This window comes from Sarcophilus harrisii, chromosome 6 (genome assembly GCF_902635505.1).
Source record: "Sarcophilus harrisii chromosome 6, mSarHar1.11, whole genome shotgun sequence".
NCBI lineage: Eukaryota > Metazoa > Chordata > Mammalia > Dasyuromorphia > Dasyuridae > Sarcophilus > Sarcophilus harrisii.
This window is the reverse complement of record NC_045431.1, coordinates 242,761,009-242,773,172: the sequence shown is the minus strand read 5'-3', so window position 1 is coordinate 242,773,172 and position 12,164 is coordinate 242,761,009. Positions and strand designations below refer to the sequence as shown.

General features: G+C 64.3%; 3 protein-coding genes across 4 annotated transcripts; 2 read left to right on the top strand and 1 right to left on the bottom strand.

The window, feature by feature from the left end:
* Positions 1 to 70: 70 nt before the first annotated feature.
* On the top strand, positions 71 to 4,625 carry ESRRA (estrogen related receptor alpha). 2 transcript variants are annotated; one of them, XM_031942639.1, is made up of 7 exons: positions 71 to 223; positions 1,537 to 1,894; positions 2,285 to 2,401; positions 2,485 to 2,613; positions 2,701 to 2,868; positions 2,958 to 3,227; positions 3,530 to 4,625. In XM_031942639.1, the coding sequence occupies exons 2-7, from the start codon at positions 1,552 to 1,554 to the stop codon at positions 3,781 to 3,783; spliced, it is 1,281 nt and encodes a 426-aa protein (XP_031798499.1). In that variant the 5' UTR covers positions 71 to 223; positions 1,537 to 1,551; the 3' UTR covers positions 3,784 to 4,625. The 2 variants fall into 2 exon arrangements, with proteins under 2 accessions (XP_031798499.1, XP_031798498.1); XM_031942638.1 differs by having other exon boundaries at positions 71 to 420.
* On the bottom strand, positions 4,574 to 6,070 carry TRMT112 (tRNA methyltransferase subunit 11-2). Its single transcript, XM_031942652.1, has 4 exons — positions 5,635 to 6,070; positions 5,448 to 5,549; positions 4,883 to 4,975; positions 4,574 to 4,792 (listed from the first exon to the last, which is right to left on the bottom strand). The coding sequence occupies exons 1-4, from the start codon at positions 5,977 to 5,979 to the stop codon at positions 4,685 to 4,687; spliced, it is 648 nt and encodes a 215-aa protein (XP_031798512.1). The 5' UTR covers positions 5,980 to 6,070; the 3' UTR covers positions 4,574 to 4,684.
* Positions 6,071 to 7,565: 1,495 nt separating this feature from the next.
* PRDX5 (peroxiredoxin 5) lies at positions 7,566 to 10,842 on the top strand. Its single transcript, XM_031942653.1, has 6 exons — positions 7,566 to 7,749; positions 9,541 to 9,675; positions 9,939 to 10,070; positions 10,167 to 10,205; positions 10,490 to 10,551; positions 10,642 to 10,842. Exons 1-6 carry the CDS (start codon positions 7,603 to 7,605, stop codon positions 10,745 to 10,747), a joined length of 621 nt encoding a protein of 206 aa, XP_031798513.1. The 5' UTR covers positions 7,566 to 7,602; the 3' UTR covers positions 10,748 to 10,842.
* The last annotated feature ends 1,322 nt before the right edge of the window (positions 10,843 to 12,164 follow it).

Below are 12,164 nucleotides of genomic sequence, written 5' to 3'. Positions count from 1 at the left end.
CCTCCCTCGACCCTGCCCAGCTCCGCTTTGCAGAAGCCCCGCCCTCTCGGCTCCCCACCTCGTGCTGCGAGTTCTGCTTTGCATACGCGCCGGGCTGGCCCCGCCCCGCCCCCTGCTTTGCATACGCGCCGGGCTGGCCCCGCCCCCGCTGTCAGCTGGAGGAAGCCGAGTAGGAAGCGGCCGCGATGTCCTTTTGTGTCCTACAAGCCGCCGGCGGCGCCGAGTGAGCTACGGGCCGGGCCGGGCTGGGCCGGGACGCGGCGGAGGCGGCGGTGGAGGAGGCGGGGCCCGGGCCGGGCGGCTTCCGTCCAGCATCGCGCAGCCCCGGCGCCGCGGGGCCCCCATGCCGGGCCGGCCGCCGCTGCTGCTGCCGCCGCCGCTGCTGCTGCTGCCGCCGCCGCTGCTGCCGCGGAGCCCCAGGTCCGGAGCCGGGCCGGGCGGGCAGGGCCGGGCTTCGGGACTGCGGCCATGTGCGGCCGCCCAGGCTCCCGCCGTCGCTGGGCGCCCGGGCCGCGGCCGCGCCGCCCCGGGAGACACGTGGGGGCCGCGGGCCGCGTGGGCGGGGGCTCCTCCTCTCCCCGGGGCGCCGCGGGTTTTCTAGGTCAGGGGTCACGGCCGGCGGTGGGGGGGGGGCGCCGCAAGTTTGTGACCCATCCCCCCAGCCGCCGGGAGGTGGCCGCGCCGGGCCGGGGCGGGGGAGTTATGGGAGCTAGAGCGAGGCCCCGCCCCTCCCCCCTCGTTGCCCTCCCTCTCCCCCCGCCGGCGCACACGCCAGGTGAGCGGGCGGGCAGGTGAGTGCGCAGGCCCTGGCGAGAAGGGAGGGAAGTTCATGGCCCCTGGGTGGGGGCGGGGAGCAGGCCCCCCCCCCCCACCCGACGGAGGAAGGGCAGGGCAGGGCGTGTGGCGGGAGGCCAGGTGTGGGCCACATCCAGGAGGACCCTCGGGGCCCGGGGCCGGGGTGCACTGTCGGGGCCGGGGAGCCCGTGGGGTGCTGAAGGTCGCTGGCTTATAAGTTTAACCTGGTGCTGAGTATGACTCACGTTGGGGCCATGGTGCCCCTTCCTTACTTTGGGGGGCTCAGGCGGGGGAGGGGGCGGTTAGTGAGCTTCTTGAGACTTTTCCCTTGCTGCCCCCTCCCCCCAGCCTGTTTCCCGTCTCTTTCTGGGAATAAAATTCCTCTGGACTCTGCTCCCTGCCTCGTTCCCTCCTCCCCCCCTCCCCAGGTGCTGGCTCCGTGCCCAGCTGTTGGGCAACCAGTATGGATGCCTCCCGGCCTCCCCGGGACATCCCGGAGGCTTGAACCCTGGGCCGCAGGGAAGAGACCTGGCAGGTGGAAAGCCAAGGGTTTGGAGGTGTCTCAGTTACGCCTGTAACTCTTGCGCTTCCCCAGCCTCCTTCCAGCCCAGGGAGCTGCTCTTTCCCTGGTCCCGGGGCCTGGGCCGCCCGCACGGCCCCAGGAAGGCCCCCTGCCCTTTCTCATCCCTGGGCCGCCTCCCGGGACCCTTATTCACTTCTGCCTTCTTCCTTCCTCGCCAGGTGATTGGCAGCACCATGTCTGGCCGCGATCGGGGCACGGAACCGCTCTATATCAAGGCAGAGCCTGCCAGCCCAGACAGTCCCCGGGGCTCCTCGGAGGCTGAGCCTGAGCCCCCCCCTGCCCGGCCTCCTGGCCCTGCCCCCGCTCGGCGCCGGCTCCCCCCGGGCCGGGAGGAGGATGAGGAAGGGGAGAGCACGGGGCTGGGCGAGCGGGGAGGCGGGGGCAGTGGGGGCAAGCTGGTGCTGAGCTCGCTGCCCAAGCGCCTCTGCCTGGTGTGCGGGGACGTGGCTTCTGGCTACCACTACGGCGTGGCCTCCTGCGAGGCGTGCAAGGCCTTCTTCAAGCGGACCATCCAAGGTGAGCCGGGGCCGGCCTCCCCACCCAGCTTCCTGTGGCGGGGGGGAGAGTGGGGGTGCAAAAGTCCCTGCCCCGCTACTCCCTGTGACCTTGACCTTGACCTTCGGGACCTCGCTTTCTTCAGATCTGACAGTCCTGGTTCTAATTATATCGTTCTCTGACAAAATGGGTCACCCACAGATGAAGCTTCTGGAGAGCCCCTGCCGGGAGGGACAGGGATCCGCAAGGGTCCTAGGCTCCTGAAAGCCCAGCAGAACTGGAACTCGGGTCCTTTGGACTCCTGTCATCTCAACTGTGGCCGTCCCTCCCTCCGAGGGGCTCCGAGCCCTGGGGAAGCTGGGCTCGCGGGGGGCTCTTGCCTCGTCTGAGCCCCATCTCTTGTTCTGCCAGGGAGCATCGAGTACAGCTGCCCGGCGTCCAACGAGTGTGAGATCACCAAGCGGCGGCGGAAGGCCTGCCAAGCCTGCCGCTTCACCAAGTGCCTGCGGGTGGGCATGCTCAAGGAGGGTGAGTGAGGGGGGGGACCCCGCTGGCCTCTGGGAGGAGGCCGACTCGTGCTGAACGTCCTCCGCCTCGCCTCTCTCGTGCAGGGGTCCGTCTGGACCGGGTCCGGGGAGGACGGCAGAAGTACAAGCGGCGGCCGGAGGTGGAGCCCCTGCCCTTTCCGGGACCCTTCCCCTCTGCTCCTCTGGCACCTGCAGGGGGGACTCGCAAGACAGGTGAGGAGCTACTTGCCCCGGGACGGGGAGGCGAGCCTGGTGCCAGCGCGGAGGGCTCGGCTCCCTGACAGCTCTCTGTCCCCGCAGCCCCTGTCAACGCCCTGGTGTCCCACCTGCTGGTCGCGGAGCCGGAGAAACTGTACGCAATGCCTGACCCGGCGGGCCCCGACGGACACCTGCCAGCTGTAGCCACACTGTGTGACCTTTTTGACCGAGAGATTGTGGTCACCATCAGCTGGGCCAAGAGCATCCCAGGTGAGGGGCCTCCTCCCCCGAGCCTCCCCTGGACCCCCCGTGGGCCCCCGGGCCGCGGTCTCCTGACTCTCTCCTCGCCCCGGCTGCAGGCTTCTCCGCCCTGTCCCTGTCAGACCAGATGTCGGTGTTGCAGAGCGTGTGGATGGAGGTGCTGGTGTTGGGAGTGGCCCAACGCTCGCTGCCCCTCCGGGACGAGCTGGCTTTTGCCGAGGACCTGGTCCTAGATGAGGAGGGGGCCCGGGCGGCGGGGCTGGGGGAGCTGGGGGCTGCGCTCCTGCAGCTGGTTCGGCGGCTCCAGGCCCTTCGGCTGGAACGGGAGGAATACGTGCTGCTCAAGGCCTTGGCCCTGGCCAACTCAGGTGAGACGTGTGCGGGGACAGGGGCGAGGGAGGGGGGTGGCTGGTGGCGAGCGGCCGAGGGCTCCCACGGTCCTCACTGGGCCCCGGAGGTGAGCAGGCTGGGGCTCCCCCAGGAGAGGGGCTAGGAGCGCCCCCCGCTGATTTCTCCTGCTTGGCTCGCTTGCCGAGGTCCGAGCCAGGAGGCCCGGAGGCGTTCCCTCGGCCGGCCCTGGCCTGGCAGCTGTGAGTCCCTCCCTGAGCCCCGGGCCAGTCCCGGGCTGGCTCCCCCTCCCCGACCCTGAGCCAGGCCCTTCCCTCCGCAGACTCGGTGCACATCGAGGACGCCGAGGCCGTGGAGCAGCTGCGAGAAGCCTTGCACGAAGCCCTGCTGGAGTACGAAGCCGGGCGGGCCGGCGGGGGCGCCGAGCGGCGCCGGGCCGGGCGGCTGCTGCTCACCCTGCCCCTCCTTCGCCAGACGGCGGGCAAAGTCTTGGCCCATTTCTATGGGGTGAAGCTGGAGGGGAAGGTCCCCATGCACAAGCTTTTCCTGGAGATGCTGGAGGCCATGATGGATTGATGGGGGAGGGCTCTTGTGGACATGCGTGTGTGGGGGGGTGCTGGCAGGACCGGCTTGGGGGGGGGGGGGGGGGGGGGTTGAGCCCCAGAAGAAGCCCAGGGGAGGGCATGGGCAGTGCCCACAGCCTGCTGGCAGTGCCAGGGCGGTGCCAACAGCCCATGGGAACTAGGCCCATGCCCACCCTGCTCCGTTCCATAGGCACCTAGAGGATCGAGGCTAGGCAGTGCAGCTCCAACCGCTAGGGGGAAGCACTGCCCCTTGCAAGCCATAATCTACCCCCAGGGTTGGGGGGGCCTTGTGGAAGCCATAAAGGGGGGCTGCTGGGGAAGGGTTAAGAGATCTCAGGGAGGGAAGGGTTGAGGGGCCCCAGCTTCCCCTTTGGTTAGTGCTTTTTGCTGCTGCTTGGCCCATCCCCTGGGGCTTGGCTCCCCCCTCTAGCAGAGCCGGGGGCTGGAGAGCAAGGACCCCTGAAACCCTTCCCTCCTTGCCATTTATACTGGGCATTATTACTGCCCCCAAACTCCAATCCTTTTCCCCCTTTAAAGCAATAAATCAGAGCTGGCTCCTCTTCCCCCTCCCCACCCCGCCCTGGAGCTGGGGCCCAGGGATGATCCCAGACCCCGGGGAGGGGAGGGGGGCCACAGCATCTACTCTATCCCCTGCATAGCAATAACACTATATTTATTTTTAGGGTTTGGACTGAGGGAGGAGCAGGGGCCATTGAGTGGGGGAACAGAGCTGTACAGAGACTCTATTTTAATGTATATTTGCTGCAAAGAAAAAACACGTGTTCAGTTTTGAACCTTTAATGAGGAAAAAAAAATATAACGGCAATCATCCCATCTCCCAGGCTCTGTGTGGTCTGGGATACGGGAGGGGGGTGGGGGGCGGCGGCTGCGGCCTAGGACGCCGCCTCTTCGTCGCTCAGCAGCATGTTGGGGATCCCTCGGCTGATGGGGAACAGGCGGCCCGACTCCGGACACTGCAGAGTGCCTTCCACCACCTCCACCTGCGCAGATCAGCAGGAGGGGGGGGGTGAGCAGGGGCCGGACCGAGCCGCCCCCGCCGCGCCCCCCCAGACCCTGGGAGGAGGCTTCACCTCCAGCAGGACGTGGTGGACCTTCCGCAGGAACTCTTCGTCCTTCTCGTAGCCCTCGGCCAGCTCCCGGGGCAGCTCTGACAGGTGGCCCAGCTGCAAGAGGCAACCGAGGCAGCTAGCGGGGCGCCGCCCCTCCCCCGGGCCCCCCCCAGCCGCGGCTTCTCCGCCTCCCCCCCAGTGGCTCCAGGAGAATGGGGATCCGGGCCCTCATTTACTAGGCGCCTGCAATTTGTCAGGCCCCGTGCGGGGCTCCAGCGAGACACATCCTGGGCCCCCTCCCCCCGTTCTATTCAGCTCGCGGCTCCTTTCCCCCCCCCCCCCCCCCCCCCCCCCCCCCGCCTCGGGGGGGTCTGGGCGGGGTCGGCAGAACTCGAACCCAAGACCTCCCGACACCGAATGCGGCGTCGTGCCCACGGAGCTCCCCAGAGGGATCCCCTCAATCAGTGCTTGTGACGGAGACGCTTCATTCAAGGGCCTTTCGCGTGAGCTTCGCAACCACGTGGGGTATCGGGGCGGCCCGTAACCCCGCTTGACAGAGGACACTGGGGTGGGGGTGGGCGCTCACGCTCTCGGCCGCTTCCACCAGCGCCGTCCACTCCATCTTGGGGATCATGCGCGTCACGAAGTCAGGGTTGAAGTCCACGGGGCTCACGCGGACCTCGGTGGCCTAGGGAGGGGGACACGCAGGGATTGTCACGTGGGCCGCCGGGCGGGCACGGCCCCTTCCCCCCGTCCCACTCCGCCTCGGGTACCTGGATGCGCAGGGGGAAGCCCCGGGGCCCCACCCCACGCACGTGGGAGCTCAGCAAGTTGTGGGTCAGCAGCTTCATCCCCGCCTGCGCGCGCACCCGCACCGGAACCGGAACCGGGCCGGCACCTTCCGTGCGCCACTTCCTTCTTCCAGTCAGCGGCCCCGGCCACTGGAGAAGCCTTTCTCCCTCTCCCAGCCCACCATCCACTTCCGTGAGAGGCGGGGCACCCTCCTCCTCAAACAGGATGTTGCGGGAGCTGCTGCTGTTAGTTCCGGAAACTTCTCGTTTTCCTGCCTCTAGATGTAAATAACACAGTTCAAACCAGATGCGCATGCGCAGCTGCATCCGCGCGGGAGCCGGGGGCTCAGCTTCCTGATGCTGCAAGAGGGCGGTACCGAGCGCGTGGTCGGGCCACTGTGCGCATGCGTTCTCCTACCTCGCTCTGCGTCCGTGATCCTGCAGGTACATTTCTGCGCAAGCACGTCGGCGCACGTACTTGCCCCTAGGTGGCGGAGTGGCGAGTGTGCGGGAGAACCGAACGGGACAATGCTCGAGTTCGACTCCTCCCTGACAGTTTCTCTAAACCTTTTCAGCCGATTACTCAGCCTCTCCCAGCCTCGTTTCCTCCCCTTTAACATTGGGCTGCCGGATTGTTGTGAGGCCCAAGTGGGATAACAATAAGCTGGCGCTTAGGTGGTAGCATCCTTGCCATCATTAGAAGGGCCGCTAGGTGGCGCAGGCAAGAAGGCGCGAGCTCTAACGCAGCCTCGGGCTCCTGGTTCTAGTTTGGTAACTAGGAGCAAGTCCCTTCACCTTGCCTGCCTCGGTTTCCTCATCTGTAAAATGAAGGGAGAAGAAAGTGCCCCCCCCCCCCCAATCTCTTTGCCCAGATGGCAACACGCCTGAATCCGGCCACCAGAGTGATTCCTTAAAGGCCGGGTCAGGCCGGGGGCTCGCCTCCGTCTCCAGGAGCAGATGGGAACCTGCTTGGTGGGAAAAACCTTCCCTTTCTCATCGTGGCGGCCTGGAGGAAGACCCTCCCCCCTTCTGCCGAATCAGGGAATTTTCAGTGTCTGCCGCGCTTACAATCCCAGCCCACCCTTCCTTGTCTCCGACTCCTCCTGCGCCTCTTGCTCGCTGTGCGCCCGGCGGACGCTGGGCTTCTTTCTGGAGGGCAGGGGCGACTCTGGGGGCTTGCCCCGGGGGAGGGGCCTGCCCGGAGAAGTGAGGGACGCGGTTGTCTCCCCGGACACGAGGCGGGCCTAGGGCCTGGAGGGTTTGGGGCACCAAGTAGGTGAATTTGCATTTGCCCCTGGGAATCACGGGAAACCGCTGGAGGTTATGAAGAGACTGTGTGTGCACGTGCGTGTGCCATCTTCAGACCGGACGCAGGACACCGGTCTGGCGTGAGGAGAGACGGGGCTGCGGCGGGCGCGGATGGAAGGGCAGCGAGCGGAGCAGGGGGCAGAGCTCTGCAGGAGACGGGCGGGGAGCGAGGAAGCTTGCCCGAGCGGGAGGGGAGGGCGCCCTCGCCAGTCCGGCGGGGGGAGCGGCTGCGCCAAGGGTGCCCTGGCAGCGAGGGCTCAGACTACGTTCTCACGCCGAACGCCCCGGGCTCTGCCCGGCACGCCCTCCTCCCACGCCACCTGTCAATCACACGCGGGATCGCTGCGACGCGGCCGCTGGGGCAATCCCGGGAGACGGAAGGCGGCCAGGCCAATGACCGACGAGCCCCGCGGGGTTCAGCCCCGCCCCCTTCGGCGCTTTGCCCCCGCCGCCGGCTGCGTGCGAATTTACTGGTTGCCCCGCGGACATGCCCGCCCCGCCGCTCCCCCTTCGTGACGGGAGCTGAGTGGCTGGCGGTCGCTAGGCCCCGCCCCCTCGTGCAAATGAAATCCCTGCAGGGGCGGGGCTTCATCGGGGGCGGGGCTTCATCCGGGGGCGGGCCGTACGCGTAACCGGGCGGGGATGGGGCTGGCCGGGCTGCTGGCCCTCGGGCGCCGCGCTGGGCCGGGGCTTAAAGGGGCGTCGGGAGCTGCCGCAGCCGCGCGGAGCTTCCCCGGCGCGTCGGTCCGGACCCTGCGCAGCGCACCTGCAGCCATGGCCCCGATCAAGGTGAGCCGCGGCCAAGCCCTGCCTTTGACCTTGGCCGCCGCCTCCCTTCCCCTCCCCCATGCAGACCGACCTTCCCCAGCGCCCCCGGCCAGGGGCCCGCCTCGCGGACTGGCGCCCAGTGACTGGCCCGCGTCTGAGCCTCCCCATCCCGCAGCTCGGACTCTCCTTGGTGCCTGACCTGCTTTACAGACTGACATTCCCTCCCCCGACAGAGGGGCTCTGTCACACCCCTCCCCCCAGGGATATCCCTGCCCCGCCCCCGCCCTCAGCCCCGCGGGGCCCCCTCCTGGGGGCCCGACCCTCCTCCCATTTATAACCAATGGTGAACAGAGACAATTCCTCATTGCTCCCGGCTGGGCAGCTGCCCTCCGCAGTGGGTCCGCAGGGTCCCGGGCTCCCACGCTCCCCGAGGGCAGGGCTTGCTCCCTTTGGCCTGACCCTTGGCCCGAGCAGCTTTCTGTCCGCTCCTGTACAGATGGGGAAACTGGGGCATAGGGCAGGGATGTGCCTGGGGACGGGGGGGGGGGGGGGGGCTAAGGAGGTGGGCTTTAACAGAGGTCTTCCCGAGGCAAAGGTTTGCTTAAGGAGCCGAGCCTCCCAGGAAGGAGCGATTTTTCCTGGGTTGGCAGCTGCCCCCTCGTCCCCTTGGGCATCTCCCATAAGGAGGGGCCTGAGCCCTCCCTGAGGGTCCCCAGATCAACCGGCATCTCCCTGAGGGCTTGATGCCCCAGTGCCACACCCACAGCCCCTCAGCTAGGCAGAGAATCAGCGCTTTCCTTCCCCAGGCCGTGCCTCTGGACCACATTTCCTGCTGCTTGGCCTGTCCCTCCCTCCCTCCCCTGAGGCTGAGATCTGAGTCTCTGTGTGTGTGTGTGTGACAGAGACAGAGAAATGAAAGAGAGGAGAGACAGAGACAGAAATGAGAGACACAGAGAGGAGACAGAGACAGAAACAGATAAATGAGAAAGAAACAGCAGTGAGAGGCACAGAAGAGAGAGAGACAGAGAGAGGAAGAGAGATGAGAGATAGAGAGGAGAGAGACAGAGAGATAAAGAGAAAAAAACAGACATAAATGAGAGAGCAAAGAGAGACAAGACAGAGACAGAGAGGAAGAGAGAGACTGAGAGACTCAGAAAGGACAGAGAAACAGACTCTACCTGTCTCATTTCTACCTAATGAGAGACAGAGAGGATAGAGCAGAGACAGAGAGAGGAAGAGAGAGTCAGAGAGAGAGCCCTACTAGAGAGACGGACAGAATGCTTTAGACTGTGTGTAGGAGACATAGTCTCATCTTGGAGCCCATTTCCCCTCCCCTTCTTCCTGAAGCCACATATTTTGGTCTCTGTGTCTTCTTCCAAACCACAGTGTCCTAAAGGGGACTCCACGGGGCAAATCCCAGCCTCTGACCAGACTTTACCCTCTCCTTTCCCTACTCCAAGTCTTCCTGCCTCTCCCCTCCCATCCCTTCCCCTCCCCATCCCACTCCTTTCCCAGAATGCAGGCTTTGGTCTTGCTCCATGCAAGCTATTAATCTGGATTATGCAACCCTGGCTTGGCCACAGAAAAAAAACTCCCATGTTACCAACCGTCCTCCTGATGCCCAAGGGAGGGACCATAACTTCCGGGAAAGTGAGAGCCTGCTCGGGTGGGGATGGCCGTGGGTGATCCAGCTCCCCGGGGACAGAGAAGGGATCAGGAAACTTTGCTGGGGAATTTCCCTTCCCTGTCCCAGTCTCGGAGGCTGTGGGTCCGCTCCTGGCGTCCCGGGCCCTGAGCCTTCTCTTTCCCCAGGTGGGTGATGCCCTTCCATCCGTGGAGGTATTTGAGGGAGATCCAGGCAATAAAGTGAACTTGGCAGAGCTGTTCAAAGGCAAGAAGGGGGTGCTCTTTGGGGTTCCTGGAGCTTTCACACCAGGCTGTTCCAAGGTAAAGAAATGATGCTGTGTTAGGGTGAAATGAGCTCCCTTTGGGGGCCCTTATCACCCCTTGTTTTGGGCCCTGGAGAAGTACAGGTTAGGGAAGCAGCCCCTTCCCACTCTCTTGAGTGGAGTGACACCATTTTGGGGTCCTTGGAAGCTCCAAGGGGAAATGAAGGAGGATGTGGGGAGGACCTGGGGAGCCTGGGGGAGAGGGAGAAGGCAGGGTCAGAAAGGTTGGAGGGCTGCTAACCCCTGTGCTCTGGTCCCCAGACCCACCTGCCTGGATTTGTGGAGCAGGCTGAGGCCCTGAAGGCCAAGGGGGCCGAGGTGGTGGCCTGCCTCACTGTCAACGATGTCTTTGTGGTCACTGAGTGGGGCCTGTCACAAAAGGCTGCAGGGAAGGTGAGGCCCTGGGGGAGGGGACGCGGGCTGGGGAGGACTCATTGAGAGGAGGGGCGGCGGAGGAGACTGACCCCCCCATTGTGCTTCTGTCTCCAGGTTCGGCTTCTGGCTGACCCCACCGGGGCCTTTGGGAAGGTGAATCTTTGCTGTCACTCTTGGGGACCAACTTGGGAAGGGAGGGCAGCCACCATAGCTGGGGGCCTCTGGGGCCTGGCTCGGGGCGGGGAGAGGCAGGAGGGAGTCAGACAGAGGGGGGCCCATCCCAGTTCACTTCCTAGCTCTGATTCCTTCTCCTCCTGGGGCCTGTGAAATGACAGGGCTGCACCAAAGCTCCCCAAAGCTGCCAGGTGCTGGGGGCGGGGTCTGGGTGGTGACCTTCCTTGGTGACCTTGGCCTCTTCCCCCCCCTCCCTTTCCTAGGCAGCAGAGCTGCTCCTGGACGACTCCCTCGTGCCCCTGTTTGGGAACCATCGTCTGAAGAGGTGAGCGCTCTGGAGCCCTCTGCGGGCAGTCCCCCTCACCCTCTCCCCATGTGCCCCTGGACATCCGCTGATCCCTGTGACCATCTGCAGGTTCTCCATGGTGGTGCAGGATGGCGTCGTGAAAGCCCTGAACGTGGAGCCAGACGGCACAGGTCTCACCTGCAGCCTCGCCCCCAACCTCCTGTCGCAGCTCTGAAGCCTGAGCCCAGGGAGACAGGCCAGCTGGCATCCGGGCCCCCGCCTCTGGGGGCCCCTCTCGAGGCTCACAATAAAACATGTCTGTTCGCTGACTCTCGGTCTCCTTTCTGTTGGGGGCCACCTCAGGGCCTGCCCTCCGGGGGGTTACACTCCACAGGAGACAATGGCGGGCCAGTATCCTACGCGGTCCCATCCATAGGTCATAGACAGCACAAGGGACGGCCTGGGCCCAAGGGGCAAGTCTCCTCTCGCCGTGGGCGACCAGGGTGGGCTGTGGGGAGACCAGTCTCGAGTGACCAGAGCGCCTGCCGGGGGGGGGGGGGGGGGGGGGGGAGAGGCGAGCTTCCTCCCATGGTTCTCCATCCCTTGCCATTGCTTGAGTCTGGACTTAGCCTGCCTTGGTTCTGTCTCTAGAGGTGGAGGCCATTTTCCACTGCAGATCCTTCAGAATGGTCTTGGATCACTGTATTAATCAAGATGATTCCATCATTCGTGGTTGGTCGCGGTGCCCCATTGCTGTTTCTGTGCCGTTCTGGTTCCGCTCACCTCACTTTGCGTCGGTACACACACGTCTCCCAGGTTGGGCGTCCCCTCGATTTCCAGTCCTTTGCCGCCACAAAAAGAATTGCTAGGATGATTTTTGTACGTTTAGGTCCTTTTCCTTTCCCTCTTTGGGATACAGGCCTGGTCGTGCTCTTGCTGGCTCACAAGTTTATAGCCGTTAGGACAGTCCCAAGTTATTCTCCAGAATGATTGAGCCAGTTCCCGGCTGCAGCCACAGGGCCTCAATGTGCCCGATTCCCCACAGCCTCTCCACCAACAGTCACTTTCCTTATTTTTGGGTCATTTTTGTCAATCTGTAAAGCACTTTGCAAACCTTAAATCTCTATACAAGTACCTGGGATTATTCTTTTAATTTCCTTGGGAAAGATTGAAGGCCAAAGGAGAAGGGGACGGCAGAGGATGAGAGGGAGAGACAGAGTCATGGAAACCACAAACATAAACCGGGACAGACTTTGGGAGACAATGGAGGACTTAGTGTGCTGTGGTTAAGAGGAGTTAGACAAGATCCAGCCACTGAACAACCAGCAACAGAATGCTTTTAATTAGGAGGCAGTGGATTGAGAAGCAGCGTGCCTGGGGGTGGATTTATCTTGGAGTCTTGTGTTGCTAAAACCACAAGTTTTGTCCATTATAATATGATACAATTAAGGTTGAGAAATAGTTATTTAGGTGATTGTCCTTCCCTCCCATGATTTTGAGAGTTGAAAATAGTCCTGGGTGGGAGCACGGGGCCTTCCAGGGGCCATTGCCGGCTGTCTCGACTCTTCCTTGCCATTGGGCACCAAGGACTCTGGACTGGGTGCTCCATGAGCCTCCATGAGCCTCGCCTATGTCGGGAGAAGGGCCCCAGT